This window comes from Vipera ursinii (assembly GCF_947247035.1).
Source record: "Vipera ursinii genome assembly, chromosome: 5".
Taxonomy (NCBI): domain Eukaryota; kingdom Metazoa; phylum Chordata; class Lepidosauria; order Squamata; family Viperidae; genus Vipera; species Vipera ursinii.
The window spans coordinates 41,369,812-41,394,580 of NC_139518.1; the positions used below are offsets into that span (position 1 = coordinate 41,369,812).

Below are 24,769 nucleotides of genomic sequence, written 5' to 3' on the forward strand. Positions count from 1 at the left end.
TGCTCCACCAAGGCTCTTATTAGAAGAGAAAAGAAGGTGATACCTGCTTGTTCGCTAGCTAAAGGAAAGAACCTCAAGCGAAAAGACCTAGGTAGTAAAGTCTGATATGTATTACATCATTAGTTAATAAGATAGTACTAAGATATATTAATTTTCTTTTTTTTTATGCTGGTGACATTTAGAAACAGTGATTTGTTAGATACTTCTCTGGTCTTAACATTATCAAGAAGATTCTAAAATTATTATGATAAAAAGATGTGAATAAAGTTTTGAGTAGATTTTACATGTAAATATTTGGCTAGCTTTAATTGGGTCCATGTAATCCTCATTTATGACCATTCATTTAATGCCTGAAGTTATGATGGTGTTGAAAAAGTGATGTATAATCAGTACTCAAACTTATAACCATCACAGTGTTCCCTCAGTTAACATGATCAAAATTTGGGCGCTTGACAGTCAGCTCACAATTACAAGTGCAGTGTCCCATAGTCACATGATTGCCATTTGCGACCAACAAGCAAATTCAATCAGGGAAAGTGGATTTTCTTAACAATTATGTGATTCATTTAATGACTTCAGTTATTTGTTTAACGACCAAGGCAAAAAAAATTGGATACAACTCACTTAACTGCAATACTGGTCCAATGTTAGTTGTCAGTTCACAACTAACTGGATAGCTTTTATTACTCATATACAGTAGCATTTGGATAACATATGCGTAGTTAAAGGAAAAGGTTTTTTGTGTGATTAGGACACAAAATGTTTTTGTCCCTTCATAAAGAATTAAGATTCAAGTCTGATAAATGCAGCAATTTGGAGGTACAACGTCAAACAGTGATCATCAGGAAACTCAGATGAAGAAATAGAATATGATGAAAAAATTGCATCTGAACAAAAAATAAAGCAGCATCTTTTTTTTAAAAAAAACTTATTGGAATTGCATTTCTTTTGGTTTATGATTTCTTTTATACAGTTAAAGATACAAGTAGAGTGGACAACTATACAAACAAATTAAAAATACCTGGTATCCTAGTTTTTTTACATATCATTTTGGGTTCTTTTTGCTTTGTACAGTCTTTTTGTTTTAAAATTTTTCTATATTAGTTACTTTAAGTATTTTAATATTAATAAGGAATGGGTTTTTTAAAAAACAAAACAGATATGGAACAATTAATTGTACACTTCTTATCCATCTACTTATAATTAGATTTGTCTTTTCTTTATATCTTCTTCCCATTTTCCCCCCATGACATCCATGTAAAGTGAGTTGGGCTGAGAGAGAGTGACTGGCCCAATGTTTCCAGGTAGCTCCTGTGGCTCAGGTTAGACTTGAACTTGTATCAATCTAGTACGAGTCCAATACATTAACCATTATGCCCAACTGGCCACCAGTGATCCTGTGAACTGATCACTGGACCATCAGTTAAAAATCACTTTTCCTTTGCACTCCCTAAAGTTGCTGTTGTCCAGATTGTGCATCCTTAGCCTTATGCTTTCTTGTGCACATTTTTTTTCAGTCAGCAGCCAAAAGTTACTGAACATAATTTTAAACTGTCTTGAAATAAATTTCTTCTAAGGTTCATACTTTTATAATTTTTTTTTTTTATTGAAAAGTTTTAAAATACAGTTTTCCTTTAAAAAGCCCCCCTTCCCCCTCCCTCCTCCCCCCCCTACCTCCCCCCTACCTCCCCACCTCCCCCCCTCCCTCCTCCCCCCCTACCTCCCCCCCTCCCCCCCTCCCCTCCCCCCGACTTCCCAGAGCTAAATACAAGGTATATATATATAAAAAAGCAATCATAAACAACCATATACTAACAACTATAAATTCTAAAATCCATCACTCTCTCGCTTATATAGGATAAAACAAGCCTTAGCAATATTAAATATATATAAAAAACTAAAATAGAAAAAGAAAAAAAAACGAAAGAAGACTTATTCGAATGCTACATAAAACTTCTTAACCCTATACTTGTTCTGGATAAACTCAATCCATTTTCTCCATTCCATAATATAACGTTCTTGCAAATGATCTTTCAAATAGGCCGAAATCTTCGCCATCTCTGCCAGGTCGGAAACCTTTAAAGTCCACTCTTCTATGGTCGGCAGTTCCTCTTTCTTCCAATATTGACCTATCAAAAGTCTTGCTGCCGTAACTAAGTTCAACATCAACTTGGTGTCCACAACTGTAGCGTCGACAATTATTCCCAACAAAAAAAATTGCGGACAAAACTTTATCCTCCGTTTAAAAATCTTCTGCATATTCCACCAGACTTTTATCCAAAAAACCTTAACCTTCTTACATGTCCACCATATGTGAAAATATGTTGCATCTTCATCACCACACCTCCAACATTTAGGCTGATAATTCGGATACATACTTGCAAGCTTTTTAGGATCTAAATGCCATCTATAAAACATTTTGTAAAAGTTCTCTCTTAGATTTTGAGCTTGAGTAAATTTTACATTCCTCACCCAAATCTTTTCCCACGTGTCCATTGTAATAACTTCCTGAATGTTTTGGGCCCATTTTATCATACAATCCTTAACAAGCTCTGTTTCTGAATCAATCTCTATCAGTGTAAGATATATCCGTTTGATATGTGCTGGTCCCTGATTTCTAATTTGCTTTATCAAATTTTCATCAGTCATTGCAAATCCATTTTTCTGGTCTTCTTTCCACCTGGCCCGTAACTGAATATATTGAAACCAAGTTTGAACAACCTTCTCTTCTCGCAAGAGGCTATATGATTTCAAACACCAAACATTCCTTTCCAAGCTTAAAATTTCCTTGTACGTAGTCACATCATGTTTGAAACCAGCATGTATATTTTCTATTGCGTGTTTTGGAATTGCCCACAATGGTATCTTGCTGCTTAACTTATGTCTATACTTCTTCCAAACTCTCAGCAATGCCTGCCTTAAAATATGCATCCTAAACACAGTATCTACCTTCTTATCATACAACAAATATGCATGCCAGCCAAACAACAAATCATGGCCCTCAAGATTTAATAACCTCGGTTGCATCAAATTAATCCAATCGCTTATTCCTACTAATGCAGCAGCTTCATAATATAGTTTAAAATTAGGCAATTTAAGGCCACCTCTCTCACGAGTATCCTGCATAATCTTAAGTTTAACTCGTGGCTTTTTCCCTGCCCACACAAATTTATTGATACCACGCTGCCATTCCTCCAAATTAGAATCTTTCTTAAGAATCGGTATCATTTGAAATAAAAATAAAAATTTGGGCAGGACATTCATTTTCACTGCTGCAATCCGTCCCAACAAAGACAATTGCAATTTTTCCCAACTCTCCAATTCTTTTTGAATTTTCCCCCATAGTTTTTCATAATTATTTTTATATAACTTTGTATTAGAGGGCGACAAAATCACCCCCAAATATTTAACCCTTTTAACAATCTCAAATCCAGTTAATCCTTCTAAGAGAGCCTTCTGTGAAACTGTCATATTTCTAGCCAAAATTTTAGTTTTCTGTGTATTTACTTTAAATCCAGAAACCTTCCCATATTGTGTTATTATCTCCATCAGGTCCACAACAGAGTTCTCTGGCTGGGTCACTGTAACAACCAGATCATCTGCAAATGCTCTCAATCTATAGTCCTGATCTCCAACTTGTATCCCCTTAATTTTTTCCGAATTCCGAATCTTAACCAATAATATCTCTAATGTTAACACAAATAACAAGGGCGATAACGGACACCCTTGCCTTGTGCCCTTCTCAATATTACATGCTGCTGTCAGGCTATTGTTAACTATGATTCGGGCAGTTTGTTTTTGATATAATGCCCTAATCGGTTGTAAAAATTTTTCCCCAAAATCCATTTTGTCTAAAACTTTCAACAAAAATTGCCAATTCAATTGATCAAAGGCCTTTTCAGCATCTAAAAAGATTAGCGCTGCAGAGATCTGGTTGTGCCTTTCCAAAAACTCTAACACATCAACTATATGTCTCACATTATTTTTCATTTGCCTACCACTAATAAACCCCGTTTGATCCCCATGAATCACCTGTTGCAGAACCCTCATCAGTCTATTAGCCAAAACCTTAGCAAATATCTTATAATCTGTATTTAAAAGCGATATCGGTCTGTAATTTTTAACTTGAGTAGCATCCTGGTCTTCCTTCGGAATCAAAGAGATAAAAGCTGTTCTCCAAGACGGTGGCACCTTTCCCCCCCTCTGGATTGTCTGAAACAGTTCCTTTAACGGTTTTATCATCTCTAATTGTAAATTTTTATAATAGGCCGCAGTCAAGCCATCCGTGCCTGGTGCTTTATCCACCTTCAGTTCCTTAATTGCTGTAAAAATTTCTTCTTCTGTAATCAGTTGATTAATCCCCTCTTTTTGTACTTGCGTAAGAACCGGGATGCTAGCATTCTCCAAGTATATATCAATATCTTTTGCATTAATTTCCTCTTTAGTATATAATTTCGAATAAAAATCCACAAAAGCATCCTTAATAAGATTCTGTTGAAACACAACCCTTCCTTTATACTCAATCTTATCTATATTAGAGGCCCTTTGTTTTTTCCTCAGTCTATAAGCTAACCATCTGCCTGGTTTATTAGCGTTGCAAAAAGTATTATGCCTAGCAAACCGCAGATTGGTCGCCACTTGATCAGCCATTAATTTATCAAATTGTCCTCTTAGCAGTCTAATAGCCTCCTTGATCTTCACATCCTCTGGGTTCAAAATCAAAGCCTTTTCTTTTTTCTTTATTTCATTCTCCAGTTCTTTCCTTCTAGTTTCCACTGCACGTCTATGTCTATTATTCATATATGTCAACACCCCTCTCATATAGGCCTTGCTAGCATCCCAAACCATATCCATAGAGGTACCCTTATTCATATTAATCTCAAAAAAATCCTTCATCCGCTGTTTGCGTTCTTCCACATTTCTCTGATTTCTAAACAAATTCTCATTTACGCGCCACGAGCGCCTATCTCTTTTCTCCTTATCAATCTCCAACCAAACTGGACTGTGGTCAGAGATAGTTCTTGCACAAATCTTCACCTTTTTAGTTCTCAAAAAAAATCATTAGTCAACAAAATAAAATCAATCCTCGAAAAAGATTGGTGTCTGTCAGAATAAAAAGTATAATCCTTCTCCTGCAAGTGTCTCTCACGCCAAATATCTCGCAATTCCAGGTCGTCCTTCAATTCAAAAAAAGATTTAGGCAATCTAGCATGACTTGGAATGCGCTTAAAAGCTCCAGCCTTATCCAACTGCACATCCAAAACACCATTCCAGTCCCCCATAAAAATAAAAGATTTATAATCCAACTGGGTAAGCTTTGTGTGAAGTAAGCTAAAAAAGTCAGCTTGTTGTTGGTTAGGTGCATATAATCCAACTAAAAGCGTCTTTTTACCTTCTAACAACAGCTCAATCATAACATATCTTCCATGCTTGTCTGTTTCAATTAAGTCTGCTGTTAAGGCACTTTTAACATAAACAACCACTCCATTTTTCTTATTCTCTGCAGAAGCAACAAATTGCGTACCCAGCCTCGAGTTCAGTAAGTGCTTTTGATCCAAAACTCTAATATGCGTTTCTTGCAGACATATAACATCTATCTTAAATTGTTTTAAATATTGAAAAACTTTCTTCCTCTTCTGCGGTGAATTTAGTCCATTAACATTCCAGGTTAAAAATTTAGTTGCCATGTATATCCTCCAAAAGCTCTTGGACCACAGCTTTGATAGGACTAACTTCTTTAGGCCGTGCTCCTCCCACTGCTTGGCTATGAGTACGTTGTGAAGAATCTGAAGGCTTTTGCTGATCTTGTTCTTTTATTTTCTTTGCTCGTTTTAAAGCAGCACGCGTTACTCTTTGCTCTCTAGGATCATCCAAAGAAATTGTAGCTTGATCTCCTCCAGCACCATTTTCCTCTGTTTCATCCTCTTGATGTTCTCCTTCTCCAGATCCCTTTACAGCTTCCAGAAGTGTTAATGGGGTTGCTTTTAAGACATTATTGTAGAAATCACGCGCTTGCTTCACAGTAATCAGCCGATACCTTTTACCTTCATGCATCACCATCAGCCCATCTGGAATCTCCCATCTGAACCTTATATCTCTTTGCTTAAGCTCATGCACGAGAAATGTATAGTCTTTCCTTCCCCTTAAAATCCTTGGAGGGATTTCTTTTAAAACCAAGACTTCTTGTTCAGCAATCACAACTTTAGCATCATAGGCAGCTTGTATAACTTGATCTCTAATTTCTCTTTTTGCAAAATAAACCACCACATCTCTAGGCAACTTTCTCTGTCTGGCAATCCATGAATTCACCCGAAACACTTTATCCATAGCTGCTCTTATTTCAGATGCTGGCTGGTTCAATACCACTTCGAGAGCCTCAGAGATCAGCTGCTTTAAATCTTCTTTAATATTCTCTTTTAAACCTCTGATTCTGACAGCAAACTGCATCTGGTAATATTGGGCAAGGCTTAACTCCCTTTCCATTTTGTCTCTTGCATTTTCATTCTCCCGTGCTTTTACTTCTAATATAGCATTCCTTTGAGCCAGATCATCCATTTTTTCATCTAAATCTTCCACACATTCCGCCACTTTATGCACTGAAGACAAAATGTCTACCTTCATCACGCTGAACTTCTCTCTTCCATTCTCTCCTCCAATTTCTCCAATTTCTCCTCCATCTGTGCAAATTTATCAGCAATTGATTGATTAATTGATTCCAAAAGTACCTGGGCATGTTTATCCAAAGCATCTCGCAAATCCTTCGATGTCAGCGCTTCAGGAGGGTGCAACGCCTGTAGTGATGATTGTTGCACCGGCGAGGATCCACCACTCCGAAGAGTTTTAGGGGGAGGTTTCGCCGCCATCTTTTAGTCCACAATTATGACGCACTTTCACTTAAAGTTTAAAAAGTCCAACAAGCTCGAGAGTATAGTAAAATAATCCTCTTCACCTTTTCCTCTTGTACCGCTCTGCCTGCTCCTTTAAACCATAGTCCTTTCTTCAGGCAGGGATGGTTCGCAGACGCCTGGCTCTGCTCCAAGAAGTTCGGAGCAGAGACGCCGGCCAGCTGGGAGCAACCCAGGCTTCGGGGGAGTTCAATCCTTCAGCCGCCCAAGCTCCAAGCTCAGGCGGCCCCGGAGAACTCTACCCCTACCTGGGGCCTCACCCCCTCCTCTTCTCCCGAGGAGGGGGCTTCAATTTCGCCCGAACAGCTGATCGGCGCTGTTTCGGGCGAAAAAACAAACAGCTGAGCCGCGGGCAGCCCGGGAAGGCTGTCTTCGGCGCCGCGCCGCCACCGGAAGTCCTAAAAATTTTGTGTTATTTCTAAAAATTGCTGGCAAGCAGTGAAGGTGAAGTCATGTAATGATAATAAATGAAATTAGACATTGAAAGCTATAAGCTTGCAAGTAACTTTAAACAAGCTGGCCTGGCCTGATGGAACGGGGTGGGATTTTTTATAAATGACTTCAATTTTAAATTGTATTAATTTATGGGCATTGTTTAATCATGTTTTAATAATTTTAATTTTTGTATCCAATTTTATGTATTGCCCTGTTCACCGCCCTGAGTCTCTTGAGAGAAGGGCGGTATATAAATTAAATAAATAAATAAATAAATAAATAAATAAATAAATAAATAAATAAATAACTAGTATAAAGTAAAATAACTTGTTTTTTCTTTATGTTTAAAGAGCTGTGGTTTGTTTTTTGATAGGGTCCAGACCATCAGACAGTGCTGTTTAATCATGGAGCAGTTCAGAATATTGCTCATCTGTTAACCTCTGCATCTTATAAAGTAAGCCAGTAATATAATCTGTTTTCTATAAATTAAGTTATTATTTTAAAATCTTGGTGCAATATTATTGGCAGAATAATAAGTTAGTCTAGCTCCTTTCTGATGAAAAAGGGAGTGCAAATTTTTTCAGTTTGGGCTCGGATAGATCTGTATAGATGTGAAAGAGATCTTTCTTGTAAAATAGTGTTAAAAGAGTAAGTAAATAAATATATTTTTATAAATGATTTTTTTTATGGTTATGGTGACAGATACATATAGTAAGACAAGTATGTTTGGAAGAAAATAGACTATTAAGACAGTTATCTTTCTGTGAAGAGAGCATCTGCCAGGGAACATTTAGACATTATATAGTTATTATATTATAATTATAAGTGTTTAGTATCCAGTATGCCAAAATCAAAACAAATTTAGTATGTGGGAGTAATTACACTGAAATTGAAAGTCAAGCCATTAATATATGAAGTTGAGCAAAGTGATAGAATTAATAATTACAGGTGGCTTTAACACCTCTTTGTTGTTTGGAGTATTAAGAATTTATTAAGTTAAACCTGAAATTTCTAGGTAAATAAAGAACTATAATTACCATATTTATATATAATTACAATATTTACAATATTAAATATTACAATATTTTAAGAGTACAGAAAGCAAATAACTTGTCACAAAATTTGTTGGGACTCTAGAAAAAGAATTTTATCTATGTATTTTTGAATATCCACTTTTCCCAAATTAAGATGCATGAAAACAAATTTCAGTCACTTTAGAAAACACACAATGCTTTGGCCAATAATTCATGTCATTTTGGAAAATTTGGTTTCACTTTTGATAAGTACCCTTTAGTTTTTTGAGTTTTTAAACAGTTTCGATGAGTTTTAAAATGACATTTTCACTTGACTTCTAATAGTTCTTAAAATACTGTAATTGTAATTAATGTAAATGCTGTATGTTTATACAGGTTCGAATGCAAGCACTGAAATGTTTTGCAGTTCTAGCCTTTGAAAACCCCCAGATATCAATGACTCTTGTAAATGGTAGGTTTCTGAGATCAGTATGGATACTCATTAAATAATAACAGTTAAACTGTTCCTTGAAACACATTTTCTCTTTGTTTTTCAGTGTTGGTCGATGGAGAACTATTACCACAGATATTTGTGAAAATGTTACAAAGAGACAAGCCCATTGAAATGCAGCTCACATCAGCCAAATGGTAAACCTTAGGCTGTATGAAACATGCTAAATAATAAAACCTGTTTTATAATATTAATTTCCCAATTTAATCAAGGGTGCATAATATCAGAATCTAATATCTCAGTCACCAGCATTAATAGTAGGCAATTAATGGTATTAATGGTAGACAATCCTTTTAGGACAATGAGCACATTTGGACTTGCAGACATTTGGGAGGCATGAAAATGAAACCATGTTAGCTTTGATTAACCATAAAACAGACATTTACTAGGAGGAGGACTATATGTTCCCTTATTATCCAATCAATTTTTAATCAAGTCAGCATACATTTGTCTTCTATTTAGGAAGGTAGTTGCATTTCAGAATAAACCACAGAGTTACAGCCAGCCTCAGTTTAACCATTATTTTAATTTACTAAGAACCTTCCCTGAATTGTATATGTATTTTATGCCTTAATACTCATTTATTGAATTACAGAAAGAATTCTGTAACTTGGTTTATAGTGCCCCATCATAACCAAGTCTAAGATGGTTTAATTAATTAAAAATTAATTAAATTTACACCACATTTTACACAGGTTTATAGTGGTGTATATATAATAAATAGCACAAATAGGTGTTGTATTTGCCTTGATCGAGGTCCATTTCTGAGTAATTGTCAAAGCATACACATTCCTAATGCTTTCCAAGCTTTAGATTAGTGCCCACAGTTCTCATTTAAAAAATCATGAATAGAAACAACACAAAACTGGGGACAACAGATAAAATTCAAGATACATAACATGGTACTATTGCCCAATGGAAAAATATATATATCATAACAGAATCAAAACTAATACATTGAACTCAGTAATCATGCTATTTTGATATTTCATTGTAGCCTTACATACATGTGCAGAGCTGGAGCAATCCGTACAGATGACATTTGCATTGTGTTGAAGGTAGGTGGGTGAATCACACTAATAGTACTTAAAACAGATACCTCAAAACAAATAGTGGAATAACTTTATTACTAAAAACAGGAGGTTTAGTAAAGAGTCTGCAAATAATTAATAATTAACCGTTACTATTTGATTTTTAGTAATATTGTTTTTGTTGTATGGTTTGTATACTACCCTGTATTGGTATTCAGTAATGCTAAATTATTCTGTCTGTAAATCATGATGAAGTTACGTAAGTCTAATACATTTTGTTAAGCGAAGGTTGGACTCAAGGCTTAATAATGTTCTGTGCAAGTATTATACCGTAGTTGCATATAATAGATTTGAATTTGTGATCATATAACAATGTAAATACTGATTAATAAACATGAATATCAGTGGTTGCTTTAAATTTTACTTTTGTACAAAGTAGGTTTGATGACATATTTTATTAGGAAATGCCTGCTAAAACACCTATATTTAGTGACAAATTTAACAGAAATTTATATAAGAAATATGTAAACAACTAGTCAAAAAACTAATTTCAGATGTTGTAATTTCCAGACATTACCATGTTTGGCACGGATGTGTAGTAAAGAGAGACTACTAGAAGAAAGAGTAGATGGAGCAGAAACTCTGGCCTATTTGATTGAAACAGATATTGAACTACAGAGAATTGCCAGTATTACTGACCACCTTATTGCAATGCTTGCAGACTACTTCAAATACCCTAGTTCAGTGAGTGCCATCACTGATATAAAAAGGGTAGGTTTATTATGAATTAAGTAGGTATGACAAGTGTGTTTCTGTGTGCATGAGAGAGAGAGAAAAAATGAGAACTTGGATTAATATATTTACTATATATCTATATCTAGAATCATTGTTTGTAAACTGAAATGAAAATCTGACAGAATCGTCAGCTGAGACAATAAGTGAATTAGCTATTTAGTTGTGCCTGAAATATATATGCTTCTGACTTTGTATATGTGAAACAAACTAGATGGGTTTATAATGAGCTATAATAAATTGTTCCAAGAAGTTAACATAATTGCTACAGTTTCTTGTATTTGATTCTACCTGAAGAGGGGATTGAAATTCTATATATGAGAGATAAGCCAATTGATATTAGTTATGTCAACAATTAACAATTGCTCAGCTTCATGGCTGTGGAATGCAGGACAAAGAGTGAAAGATGGGAAAGGCAACCATTTTAAATTGATTTGGGTATGAGGGGGAACTACATTTATACATTTATAGAAGATAATCAAATGCATAATATGGTTTCAGTCAACTGCAATAATAATTATTTACATTATATCAAGTATTTGAGAGACTTTGTCAACTTTCAGTCTAGTAGTCGGCAAGCTCTGTAGTAGACAGAAAATGGAGATTTGCAGCTTAATCTTGGTTCACAGAATCTGATACAGTGTAAAAGTTCCCATTATTAATATTTTAGCCCATTTAATCCCAGATTGTTTAATGCATTTATTTTTAGTGGTGAGTTAAACATTGCAGGTAATATTCTTGTTTAATCTTGAAAAAGATACAAATTTACAAACAAAGTATTATATAGATATAGGGGATGTTTTTGCTTGCTCTCCCAAATGATTTCCCTATCTTCTATCTCTTTTCACAGAGATGGTGAAAAGATGGTGAAGTTTCAATTTAACCATTTTTTTAATATGGCTGTAATGATGGGAACATCTCATAGCAAACACTTTAAATTATACATATAATGTAAGCTAAACAAATTGCTTTAGGGATTGGCTTCTGTTATATTAAATATTATACAATTCTGTAGTGTTTTGTGCAGTCATCTTCATTTTTGTCTTGCTTCATTTAGTGTCCTGTCCTATAGAGATTCTAAGTTTGAATCAGCTCAGGTTAAGTGGTTGTGAAGGTGGGCTTAAGCTCTATTTAGTATTTTTCTACTACTAGACTAGACAATCCCAGGATTGCAGGCTAAAGAGGAAAGCTGAAAAAAGTCCTGGGGGGGGGTGGGGGAACGACAGCAAACAGTTTCTATATTTTTTCAATAAAAAGCAAACTCTATATTATTTCAAGAAAATGCAATCACTAGGATTTGAGCTCAACTTAAGGGAATTGTTAGGATTTATAAGATTTAAATTATTATTATTGAGGAGAGCAGAAATGAAGTTCTACATGAGATACAGAATAAAGTGCCAGTTGGAAAGTTTTAAAAGTGCTTCCTAATCTAAACGCTTCACCCAGATGGTATAAATTAGTTAAAGTAATAGTTGTGAAATATGTCTTAAACAATTTGCAATGCATTTTTATTTAAGACATTCCCTATTCCATTCAGAACTCAGAATATATATAGTTTGATCAACATCCATGAGTTTGCAATTTTAAAAAAATGATGTGAATTTAATTATCATTAATAGCTTGACCATGATTTAAAACATGCTCATGAATTGCGCCAGGCTGCATTCAAGCTCTATGCTGCACTTGGAGCAAATGATGAAGATATTCGAAAGAAGGTAAGCCTAAGAATTTATCAGTTAGTTTCCAATATCTCAAAAACATGAAGGAACTTTCAGAATTTTTAAATAATAAAATTGATATCTCTTGGTAGTACAGGTAATCCTTGCTTACCAAGCATACATATGGTGTATATTCATAGTTACAGTAGTACTGAAAAAAAGAGACTTATGCATCACACATTACCTGAGTGCAAGCCACCTGGGACTCACTTAACAACAGCAGTGGGGAGTTCCAGGATTGTTGTTGCTGAGGATACAGTCATGTGACATTGTGCTTTATGGCCACATGACTGAGGGGCAAAAAGTCTGGTCCCAATTATCATTTTTAACTGAGGGCTACTGGTAATACTTTCCCCTTCAGCTTCAAAAACTATTATCTTCCTGTGGAGAGTTTGGGATTACAGGAAACTGATCAGTAATTTTTCTTCCTTCATACATCCTACAGAATTTGCTTCTTTTTCTTGGTTGTTCAGACTTCTCATATGTTGAGCGTTTAGATATTTGGAGTAGTTTTTGTTGAAATCTGTGCATAACTAGGTGTAAAAATAGATACTTTCAATAGTTTAGAATGTGTAGATTTAAAACTGTTATATTTAGGAACTAACTAGCAGTTTTGATGTTACTAGCATATCAAGAAAACTCTACAAAGTTAGTTTCTCTGGACAATGAAATAATACTAATATTCAGTTATAAACTGCTGTTGCCATTTTTGCACAAGTTGTACAATAGGGAATTATAGCAATCTGAAAATACAGAAAATAAGTTAAAAGTTAGGGTACATAACCTTGTCATTGAGGTATATGTTTTGCTTATCATTAATTTCAATAATAATATTTTGTAATGAAATAAGATATCTGAATAAAGTGTTATAGTTTCCTAGTTAAAAATATTAAGGTTTAATGGAATTGTAGAAAATTGTATAATTTTTGACAATTTTGATAAATAATAAAAACTGCCATTTATCTAATGTATAAATGTAATATAACAATATGCTTCATTGTCATAATATAACAGAAGCATGAAATTTCTTTTTAAAATGTGAAATTCAACTTTGTCATTTTTACCAGTTAGTATTTGCACATACTATATGCATACTGTACACAGTATATGGCATTAAATAAACATAATAAATACTTTGTTTTGTTCTGTAAAATCCAATAACTTTTTTGATAACTTTTTTTCAGATAATTGAAACTGAAAATATGATGGATCGGATTGTAAATGGCTTATCTGAGTCTAGCATCAAAGTGCGCTTAGCTGCAGTCAGGTATAAATTTACCTAGTGGGATTAGCCTTACATTTCATATTTTCAGTCTGACATTCTTCACTTCCTTTACTAGGACATACAATGATCTTAAACTATTTGAAAATTATGAATTATCTTTTGCAGTAATTGTAGTATGATGAAAGAGACTGTGAATTTTTAGTTTTTAGCTCAGTTTCTGAAAATGATTACAAAGCTATCTATGGAAAGGAAGCATTTTAGAACTTGTACCTCATTTTTCTGAGCAGATGTTTGCACAGTTTGTCAAGATCTGTACAGCAACTACGAACCAGTTTCCAAGATCATGCTGTATGGAAACCCTTAATGAAGGTAAGCACATTAGGAGATTATTTGTTGTGATATAAAAAGCAATATTATCCAGGTAGTCCTCATGTTATGACCACAATTGAGCCCAAAATTTACATTGCTAAGCCATATAGTTGTTAAGTGAGTTTTGCCCCATTTTACGATCTTTCTTACCACAGTTGTTAAGTGAATCATTGCAGTTGTTAGTAACACAGTTGTTAAGTGAATCTGGCTTGCCCATCGACTTTGCTTTTTTGAAGGTGAGAAAAGGTGATCACATGACTTTAAGATACTGCAACCGTCATAAATACATGCCAGTTGCCAAGCATCTGAATTTTGATCACATGACCTTGGAAATGCTGCAATGGTTGTAAGCGTGAAAAACAGTCATAAGTCACTTTTTTTCAGTGCCGCTGTAACTTCGAGCTGTCAACAAATGGTTGTAAGTTGAGGACTCCTTGTACATTTTTAAGGCTAGTTAAAGAAAATAAATTTGTATCTAGAGATATCGTTCTAGCGATTTACCCATTCATTTCAATTCACCTAAAATATGATCTTGCTAAGATCTAGAAATAATTAAATATAATGTATTAGAATTAAAGTGTGTGGTTGAATATAAAATAGTTTTAAAATAATAAGTAGTAGGTTTATATTTCTAATTAAGAATTACTGTTTCAGTTTAGGTTCTTCTAACTGTCAATGACAGCAGAATCCTTATCTTGATAAATATAGTTTTTAAAAAGTAATGGTCTTACCCTTATTTTTATAAAGCTGGAAGCCATTGGTATTTTGAAGCAGATATTTATTTCTAAAGGTCAATGCAATTGAAGTGCATATGGGAAAATACTTCACTGCTACAAAATGTTTAAAGTGCTATTGTGTATAGGATAGTACATGCTTTTTAAAACTGGTGATTTTTCCAGTTGCAATCCCTGTTCATTTATATATGCCAGCAGTTCCCAAGCTTTTCTATACCCTGCACCCCTAGAACGCTTCTGATATATATTCTCGCACCGCTTACAAAAGTAATACCTGGTTATGCATATACACTATAATTTTGAAATTTCTAAACCCATGTTTTCGCATCCCCTGGAATATCGTCTCAAACCCCCAGTTGGGAACTCCTGATATATGCTGTAAATCTCTCAGAAAGCACAAGAATTGTTTGCAGTATTCTCTGAAGCTTTATAGAAAATAATTGTTATTATATTTTTTCATTAGCAAAAGACAGATTAATAACTCAAAAGTCTTGAGTAATTTCCACCTAGGCTAGATGATATCTCCTGTTATAAGAAAGGCAGTATTGTGTCATTAAACGCTTTAAAGAAGGAAGACATGTTTCCTTTTTTTTCCTGGTTAAGTATAGGCAGCTGATATGACAGTTAGAATTCTTGAAATTGGAATAGATTAACTGCAAAAAAAACAGATGTTGGTACTATTTAACTTCCAAATGTTAATAAAGAAAGCTGGAGTTCAGGTTCTGTGCCTGCAAAGGTAGCAAGGCAAATGTATATCTACAGTCCTGAATTATTCTAAATTCTTGAAACAATGCTTATGATGAAATTACCTGTTCTTTCTTTTTTTAGGTATTACAGAATGCTCCAGATGAAATTTTAGTGGTAGCATCTTCTACTCTATGCAATCTTCTCTTAGAATTTTCTCCAAGCAAAGAGGTTGGTCGCTTGGGCTTTTTAAACCATAAAAGTAGATATCTGATTCTTTGTATAAAATATAACGTGAATATGTACTGAGATCATGAGGGTGAAGTCCTGTTTCTGATCTTTCTCAGCAGACACATAAGAACAATTTTTCTCTGAAAGTAGGCAAAATGTCACTTTGAGTAGAGAAATCATGCTGTTAGGGTTTACTAACATTAAGAGTGTACTGTATTTTTGATCTGGTTCGTCTGCATTTATATTCCATCCAAATATGCATGCGTTGGTAGTTGTGATAGCTATTGGAAGTGTTCAGTTATTAATACCTAGAACAGCCTGCACTTCTCTGAACTCTAGAAGATTTAAAAAATGAAAATTATCTGAGTCATTAGTTATACTTTCCCCAGAGGATTCTAGAATTCAGCTTTAAATGTCCATACAGTTGAAGCTTCTCCACTTATGTGTGAATACTGAGGGGAAAAACTACTGAGGAAAAATTAAATTCTATATAAATCAGGTGTGTCATTCTTTAAAAAAATTACAATAATTTGTTTCCTTAGCTATATTTAACATACTTATAATAATAATGTTTCTGAAACTATGAAATATGACTTGTCAAGAAAAAGATTGTTCAGATTTTATAAAAAGCAATACTGAGTATATTCAATATTTTTTCCAATAAATTTTTATTTTATTCAGAAAGTTAATATACAAACTCCAAAAAAAGAGATTTTACAGAAACAAAACAAAATTAGGCAAAATATTTAAAAAGTGCATTAGAAAAAAAAGCTATAGACATAACTGAATACTGATAAGTATATTGCAGCAATAATTGTTTTCCCCATCTTGCAAAGACACAATTTATAAACTTCTACATATCTGTTTGCAATCCATTTAACCATCATCTATGTAAATGTATAAGAAAAGGTAGTTAAAAGGTAAACCAACAACAAAGTTAAAGTTTAAAGCCATCTTTTAACAATCTATTATTGCATTTAACTCGTAGAAAGTCTACAATGATTTCTTATCTACCACAAATCACTGCAATCCTTATCTGATTTGTTCAGGATCAAATATCCTCATTTGATTCTCAATAATACAATTTTTTCTTAAATTTTGTTTGGGATCCAACAGTTACCCCAACAGAATCATAAGCACACATTATTCAAAAAGTCTCCCTGTAAAGAAAAACACATCTCTTGTCAATTTTCTTGGTTAAATATAATAAATCCATTCCCCAAAGTCCATCCATCTTCCCAAGAAAATCCAGTCCATCATTCAAAATTCCATAATCTCTGAGTTTCTTGTATTTGTGCCCCCAGCACACCTGAAATTTTTAGATATTTTCCCCTCACATCTGTCATCTGCATGTGGGTGTCATCCTGGGATTGATTCAAAATCGGTGTTGACCCATCAAATTTTTTATTGAAATTTTCAAATAGAGTTTGTAAGTTAAAAAGCATTCTTTTTTCAAACATTTCCCAAAAGGCTTTATCGCTATTTGTAGATATTGTAAAGAATATATAATCTATAGTATTCAAAGTCCTTAGTTTGTTGTTGTTTATATTTTAATATACTCCAAGCATGACAAAAGCATAAACAATTCCTTTCAAGGACAATAGAAGCGGATGTACCATAAGAAAATGACCAGAGGAAAAGTTGAGATAAATCAATTTCCAGGAATAAAAAGTAATTAAAGAAGAAGAATTTTCCCAGCAGAAGTTGGAAAGAAATAAGATCAGAGGTTTTTTTTAAAAAAAAAATACTAGTAAAAAACAGAGTCCTTGTAGTAAAATCCAGAAAGCATAAATCAAGTCAGATAGCTTTCATTACCCAGGGTGAAACCTCTTACCGCTGACTTCTTTACAGAAAAGTGAAAGTAATTTAGAATTCTAAAATAAACAGTAAGAAAATGAAAAATGTTAAAATCTAGCAAGGGTTATAGGGGTCAACATTCAACCAGTTGATTAATGCATAAATAAAAAGTAAAAAACAATTTTAAAAGGTGCAGTTAAAACCAAGGTGTGCTTAAAAATAACAAACAGCTGAAAGGAAAAGATGAAAGACCCAGCCCTCTAATCGCTCCTACTGAGAATTCCAATCTTCAAGATCCCTCATCTTACTGTAGATAGAAAGTATACAATCATCTCTGGGTTGTCTTGGGTTGTTCCTACTTGCTCCCATTCAAATCTGGGGAGCAAGCTGCCAAATAGTCAGTTTTGGTGGCATAGTCAACTTTTTGCCAGCAAGTAACAGAAAATGCCCTGCTGCTCAGCATGCCATCTTGTGGAAAGAGTATGCTTGATTATTTTCAACTATGGGACGGGACAGTTAACAGTTCCCTTGGGTAGGAGTAGCTGACTGAACATACTGGAAAATCAAAAAGCTTACATACTTGAACTGAGTATTCTACGCTGTCTGAGCTTACAAAAATGTAAAATGTGTAAAGAAAGAAGATATGAAAGCATAGATGTGTATTCTGGATTATTTGTTTTTTTAAAACAGTATCTTGTTTTTTTGTTTAAGAACAGATTTAATATACATAAACAAAATGAAAATAATACATGTGAAATTAGGCTGTTACTGAAATTTCTTAACTGGCTTTGCTTTTATTTTACATAGCCTATTTTAGAATCAGGAGCCATAGAACTTCTCTGTAGTTTAACTCAGAGTGACAATCTTGCCTTGCGAGTGAATGGAGTTTGGGCTTTAATGGTAAGTATCAATGTTAATCTGCTAGCTTTATGTATGCATCTCCAATTTTAGATTGTATTTCTTTATTAAATTTGTATGCTATCAAATCATCTGAGATCTAGAATGCTTTCAAGGACGGCAAAATCTCAACTGCTAAGAAATGTTCCTTGTTATAATAAATGATAAATAGTGTGCTGGAGTTGGGTCCTTTGTGAAAAATATTGAAATGATTCAGAAAAAGGTTGATTTGGTCCTTCTTTTTTAGAATATGGCATTTCAAGCAGAACAGAAGATCAAAGCAGACATTTTGCGAGGCTTGAGTACAGAGCAGTTATTCCAGTTACTCTCTGATTCTGATGTAAATGTACTAATGAAGACTTTGGGATTACTTAGGAACCTTTTGTCTACTCGCCCTGTAAGTAAAAAAAATGGATATTTTGAAGATGAATCTGCAGGTCTTGTTAATTTCTTATTATTTATTACTTATTATATATTACTTATTACTTATTATATATTACTATATGTTGGGAGCTGATATTCCAGAACTTCTTATCAACTTCATTGTTGCTTGTCTAATTTACAAAACAAACATTTTGTAAAAATGACAAAGCAGTGTTCTTTCTGAACTCTTGTTGCTACAAATTGTAAGCTTTGGAACTTGAGAGCTTTCTATCTGAAAACCAGAACATCTGTTTTTCACATTGCATAGAGCATGTTGCAGATCAAGGAGTAATACAACAGTGTTTTATTTTAAAGGAAAACTCATATAAATGCATTGCTCAGTATATATAATGGGAACAAGCCCATCATACTCTTTACATATGACCCCAACGCACTTGTCTAAAACCACTTTCACCTGTCATTTCTGTTGTGCTGCCATATTCGTTTCCATTGGCAGAAACTTATTTCCTGCTGTAAGAATTCTACAAAGCAAACTGTAGATTTCCTAACTTTTCAGGTGAGCTGAATAATGTTATTTTTCAAACTTTTGGCAGCATATAGATCAGATAATAAGTACTCATGGGAAACAGATCATGCAAGCAGTGACTCTCATCCTGGAAGGAGAACACAATGTGGAAGTCAAAGAACAGGTATTGTGCATTGTTGTATTAATGATACATATGTAACAGTTTAGACATGAATAATTGTACTTTGTGTTGAATGAACAAAACAAAAACACTAAACTCAATTCTTCAAGAAACAAATTCAAATACTTTTGCTAAGAATGCATAACGCTGATTGCATGCGGTATTTTTGCGCAAGTAATAAAAGTGAAAGATGCAAGTGAGAGATTATTATTATGATTATTTTACTTAAAAAAAAGTTAAAAACAAGACTGCATAAAACACAATCTCCCAAACTGCTGGAAGTAAAACAAGGTAGAAATGGAAGTAAAACGTAGAAATATCAGAAACATCTCAGCTAAGCAAAAGCAAGTTCTTAGATGAGTTCTGAAGAAAGGCAAACCATATGCTGCTTGTTTTCTTTTAAGCAACAAAACTCTTATTTTTATTTATTTCTATATCAAATTTGGAGACCGCTCATATAGTGACTGGGATTTCCCCAACGTATTCAAGTGTTTAAAAACATTGGGCTTGGGCAAATAGATGTATGGGTTTCCTGAGGGAAAAGCAAACTCCTCTGTTATCTGTATGTCTGTGCTGTATTTAAATGCACAAATGGGAGGAAAAAAATTGCTGTCATCTTTGGCCGGGAATGTAGGAGCCTGCAAGGTGTGGTGTCCCAAAGGTCTGGAGACATGATGTCATCCTTTGTCCATTTAATTTCAAGGTAAGGAATCAGGATAGTATGGTGATTGAGAGAAAAAAACTCCACTAGTGAATTATTTACAGGATTTCGCTTATTCTGTCTGAATTGGAAGAGTTTTATGCAGGGTATTTTTTCCCCAAAATTTAGGCTGTTTTTCTATGCTAGGGTGAGGTTTATTTATATTTGATACTTACATTTATGATATTTCTGTAACTTCTCTTCCAGATGGGGTGATTTACAGGTTTTCCTCAGCTTGCATTCATTCTTTAACAACTGTTTCATTGGAAAAATGGACATATGACCAATCTCCAAAGTTACGGCCATTGCATCACTCCCATGACTACATGATCACAATCCAGTTATGACACAGTTATGACATCACAGGAAACGATAGTCATGTGATCACCACCTGCAACGTTCCCTGCCAACTTTCCGCAAACAAAATAAATAGGAAAACTGGAAAGGAACATCACAAGTAGCTCCTGTAAGTGACACCCACGTATAGCACACCCACTCCATCCACATACAGCCTCCACTGAGCCTCCCCATGTGCCTCCTAAACTTACATGCAGCCTGAGTTGCGTCTTCCAAGCCCTCCCCGGGCTGCCTTGCCTCAGGTGCAGCCTGCAAGGGCCCAAAAGCCCTCTCCTCTGCCTTTTCCATCTCCTATGGCATTTTACTGCTGCTAATCTGGGACTTCAGACACATCATCCTTAATGGCCTGCATTACAGTGTTACAGTGGCTGTAACTGGGACTGCCAAGATTGCTGTTGCTAAGTGATGCAAGTGACCACATCACTTATGGACAGCAAACGCCATACCAATCGCCATTGTAACCTGAGGGCTATCTAAATGCAGGTAGTCCTCCTCCTGAGACCCTAGTTGGGACCAGAACTTCCATGGCTGAGTGAAGCAGTTGTTAATGAACCATATCTAATTTTATGATAATTTTTACTACAATTTTTAAGTGAACCTGGCTTCTCCTATTAACTTTGCTTGTCAGAATCTCCTCGGGAAGGTCATAAATGAAAATCACGTCACCCTGTGACACCAAGTGCCCAATTTTGATCATGTGATGTGAGGATACTGCGATGGTCATAAGGATAAGGATTGGTCATAATTCACTTTTTTCAACATTGTTGCAACTTAGAACTGTTGTTAAATGAATGGTTGCAAGTCGAGGACTGCCTGTAAAAGTCTTCATAGTTTTAACTTCTTACCCTGCATCGCTTGTGGCACCATCTACCTGTCGCGCTGCCATAAAACATTGCCAGAGTTAGATATCTATTGCTATTTCCATGTATTTCTGTTCCTCCTTTCCTTCAGACATTATGTATACTCGCCAACATAGCAGATGGAACAACAGCTAAAGAATTCATCATGACAAATGATGATATCTTACAAAAAATAAAGTATTACATGGTATGTAATTTAAGTTTTTCTATAATTAAATTTTGGGAAAAGATTATAGCCCAGGGATTTTTAGCATTTGATAGAAGGAGCCTTGGTGGAGCAGTGGGCTAATGCCTCCTTAAGTAACACCAGCTGCCTGCAATTAGTGCAGGTTCGCATCCCACCAGGCTCAAGGTTGACTCAGCCTTCCATCCTTCCGAGGTAGGTAAAATGAGGACCCAGATTGTTGAGGGCAATAAGCTGACTTTGTAATAATGCTGCTTTGGGGGGGGGGCGAAAGCCCTAATAAGCAGGCATATACATAGAATGAAGGCTATTGCTAAGCACATTGGTTTGTGCTTAAATTGTAAGCCGCCCTGAGTCTTCGGAGAAGGGCGGGATATAAATGGGATTTTTAAAAAAAATCTGTATATTGAGCGCAGTACTGATTGTGGCTCTAATTTTCTTGAATACAATACTTTTCCTTTTTTAATATTTTTTCAATTTTGCTTTCATAAGAAGAAAAGCATATGATTTTTATATTTCGTTATTGTGGGTAATAATTTGGAGGCAAGAAACCTAGATTACATAAAGGTTAAGAAAGAAATGTAAATTTTCACTTGAGTTCCTGACAAATGTCTCCTGACAAATGTCTCTTGGCAACAATATGGAACTGGTTTGCCATTGATGTCTGCCAGAATGTGCTTGTTGTTGGTTTTGTTTTTTTATAATCAAGGCTGTAGCTTCTTTTCAAAGTATTAACTAGATCTGCCAGGGTAACAAAAGAAATCAATAATAAACTAGATCCATACTTTTGCCAATAACATTACATGGTTCTGTGAAGTAAAAGATTCAACTTCAAAAGGGACTTGATTTTACTTGATTTTTCTGTCTAAATATTTTTGTCTGCTTAGAGCCACTCAAATGCTAAACTTCAACTGGCTGCCATGTTTTGTGTATCTAATCTTATATGGAATGAAGAAGAAGGTAAGAAGATATACTCAAGGGATTAATCTTCTGAAATGCTTAATTTTAAAATGAAATTGCATTTAACAGTTGAGCATATGGAATGCATTTTTTCCATCCAGGGAAAATCACTACATTAAAACACAGGTGAAGTGAATTTGCTTTATGATTTCCTTTGAGTGAAAAGGAAGTTATCTGAAAAAAAAACGAAAAGAGCAATTTCTAGTGCATAAAAGTTGAATAGTTAGACATTTTTGTCCTTTCATGACTTTGGGCAGATCAAAAAATGGAATAGCCATAAATGTGAAAAAGCATACTATGGTAATCAGAAATACAAATTAAGGATGAGAGGTTGATTCATAATACTGTATTTTAGATTGAATTTAGAAATGTAAACCATTGGTTCATTTCTACTCCAATTGATAAAATTCTATAATTCCCCACAATTGTATTTATGAAAATTGAACTTTAGTACATAAAAATAAAGGGGCAGGAAATCAGCCAAATTATTAATTTAGCAATTATGAAAGGAATCAAACAAAACAATTATTACTTCTATTTGGAACAGAACTAAATATCTCCAATGAATGATATGAGTCAGCAATGTTAATTTTTATATGAAATTATATAACAAATAGGAATATAACCCAGAAAAAATTGAATATTTGAAAAGAGTACTTCCTTAAAAATTTACACAATAAGTGGGTTTTTTTTTCCAGAAGATATAGTTGAAAGTCAACTTAAGAAATGAAATTGAGTAAAGTTTCAGGAACTTTTTATTCAAATATTCACATTTTATTCAGATATTTTATGCAGTTAACATTTTTTCAAGAAATATTGACTAAACCATTCTCATGTAATGAACAAGTTTCAACCACGTGAAAAAGTTTTTATTTCTTTAATCTAAAAAGTAGGAAAAAATTCAACTTATCCTGAATAATATGAACCTATCTCTCTGTTGAATGTAGATTACAAGCTTTTTATGGCAATTCTTGAAGTGAGATTAAATAGCTTTCTAGCAGATATTATATATCAAATGAGCTATATGATAAATAAAAATGATATTATTCACATCTTAAATGTTATCAAGATCAGAAAAACTTAAAAATGATTATTATTTTTCTTGGTGTTGAAAAAATCTTTGACAATTTGAAATGGTCTATGTTTCCAGTTCTGAATAAAATAAGTTGTATTCCTAATTTTTTTCATGTGAATACAGAGTATTTATACAGAATGAAAAGCCTGAATTATGGAGAATAGATTTTTTTTCATTTCTATCTATTGTATTAAAGTAGACCAGACCAAGTTGTCTCCTCTTTTCCTCTCCTTATTTTTATTTGGTTTTTTTTTACTTACCTTTATACATATGTCTTAAGGGAACGCAATGGTTCAGCTGTTAAAAACACTGAACTTGTCAGCGGGAAAGCTGACAGTCCAGGTTCAAGACCCAAGCACTGCTTGATGCCCCAGCTTTTGCCCACCTAGCAGTTCAAAAGCATGCAAATACGAGTAGATAAATAGGTTCCACTTCAGTGGGAAGGTAACAGAGTTACCTGGATGTATAATCATTCTGACCACATGACCAAGGAAAGGGTCTTCAGACAACACTAGCTCCCTAGCTAAGAAACAGATGAGCAGTACCACCTACAGTCGGACATGAATGGACAGGGAAACCTTTACTTTTTACCTATACATATAGCTTAGGGCTAGGTTGTATGCACATGGATGCTTATTTTACTGTATAATTTCTCTTTTTAATGGTCACTGACTGTAATGAAGTATTTGCTTCATTTCACAAGCTTGTAATGATACATAAGAATGAAGTTTAGTGAAGAGAATAAGTTTAATGAAGAGAAGGGCGAGGGGTGACATGATAGCAGTCTTCCAGTATCTCAGGGGCTGCCACAAAGAAGAGGGAGTCAAGCTATTCTCCAAAGCGCCTGAAGGCAGGACAAGAAGCAATGGATGGAAACTAGTCAAGGAGAGAAGCAACCTAGAACTAAGGAGAAACTTCCTGACAGTTAGAACAATTAACCAGTGGAACAATCTACCTCCAGAAGTGGTGAATGCTCCAACACTGGAAGTTTTTAAGAAGAGACTGGACAGCCATTTGTCTGAAATGGTATAGGGTTTCCTGCCTGAGCAGGGGGTTGGACTAGATGACCTCCAAGGTCCCTTCCAACTCATCATCATCATTATTAATAATAATAATAATAATCATTGCTCAGTCAGCCAGATGTTCAGACTGGATTTGCCATTTCTGTCTACCTATAGAGTCCTTACCAAGGACCTGGAATAGCAGATGTGGGTGTTTGAT

At 34.4% G+C, this 24,769-nt stretch overlaps 1 protein-coding gene across 5 annotated transcripts in view; it reads left to right on the forward strand.

Moving 5' to 3' along the window:
* Positions 1-24,769, forward strand: part of ARMC8 (armadillo repeat containing 8) — an 82,416-nt gene that overhangs the window by 37,794 nt on the left and 19,853 nt on the right. For all 5 annotated transcript variants that reach the window (XR_014492656.1, XM_083363724.1, XM_083363725.1 and 2 more), the window contains 14 exons: positions 7,714-7,794; positions 8,750-8,825; positions 8,911-9,001; positions 9,862-9,922; positions 10,466-10,666; positions 12,307-12,402; positions 13,590-13,672; positions 13,918-13,999; positions 15,562-15,648; positions 18,253-18,345; positions 18,590-18,739; positions 19,320-19,415; positions 21,421-21,516; positions 22,401-22,473. Coding sequence is in view for 4 of the 5 variants with exons in the window: in XM_083363724.1 (XP_083219850.1) it covers positions 7,714-7,794; positions 8,750-8,825; positions 8,911-9,001; positions 9,862-9,922; positions 10,466-10,666; positions 12,307-12,402; positions 13,590-13,672; positions 13,918-13,999; positions 15,562-15,648; positions 18,253-18,345; positions 18,590-18,739; positions 19,320-19,415; positions 21,421-21,516; positions 22,401-22,473 (1,366 nt within the window). In the remaining variant the exon portion in view is untranslated. The remainder of the gene's footprint in view (positions 1-7,713; positions 7,795-8,749; positions 8,826-8,910; positions 9,002-9,861; positions 9,923-10,465; positions 10,667-12,306; positions 12,403-13,589; positions 13,673-13,917; positions 14,000-15,561; positions 15,649-18,252; positions 18,346-18,589; positions 18,740-19,319; positions 19,416-21,420; positions 21,517-22,400; positions 22,474-24,769) is intronic.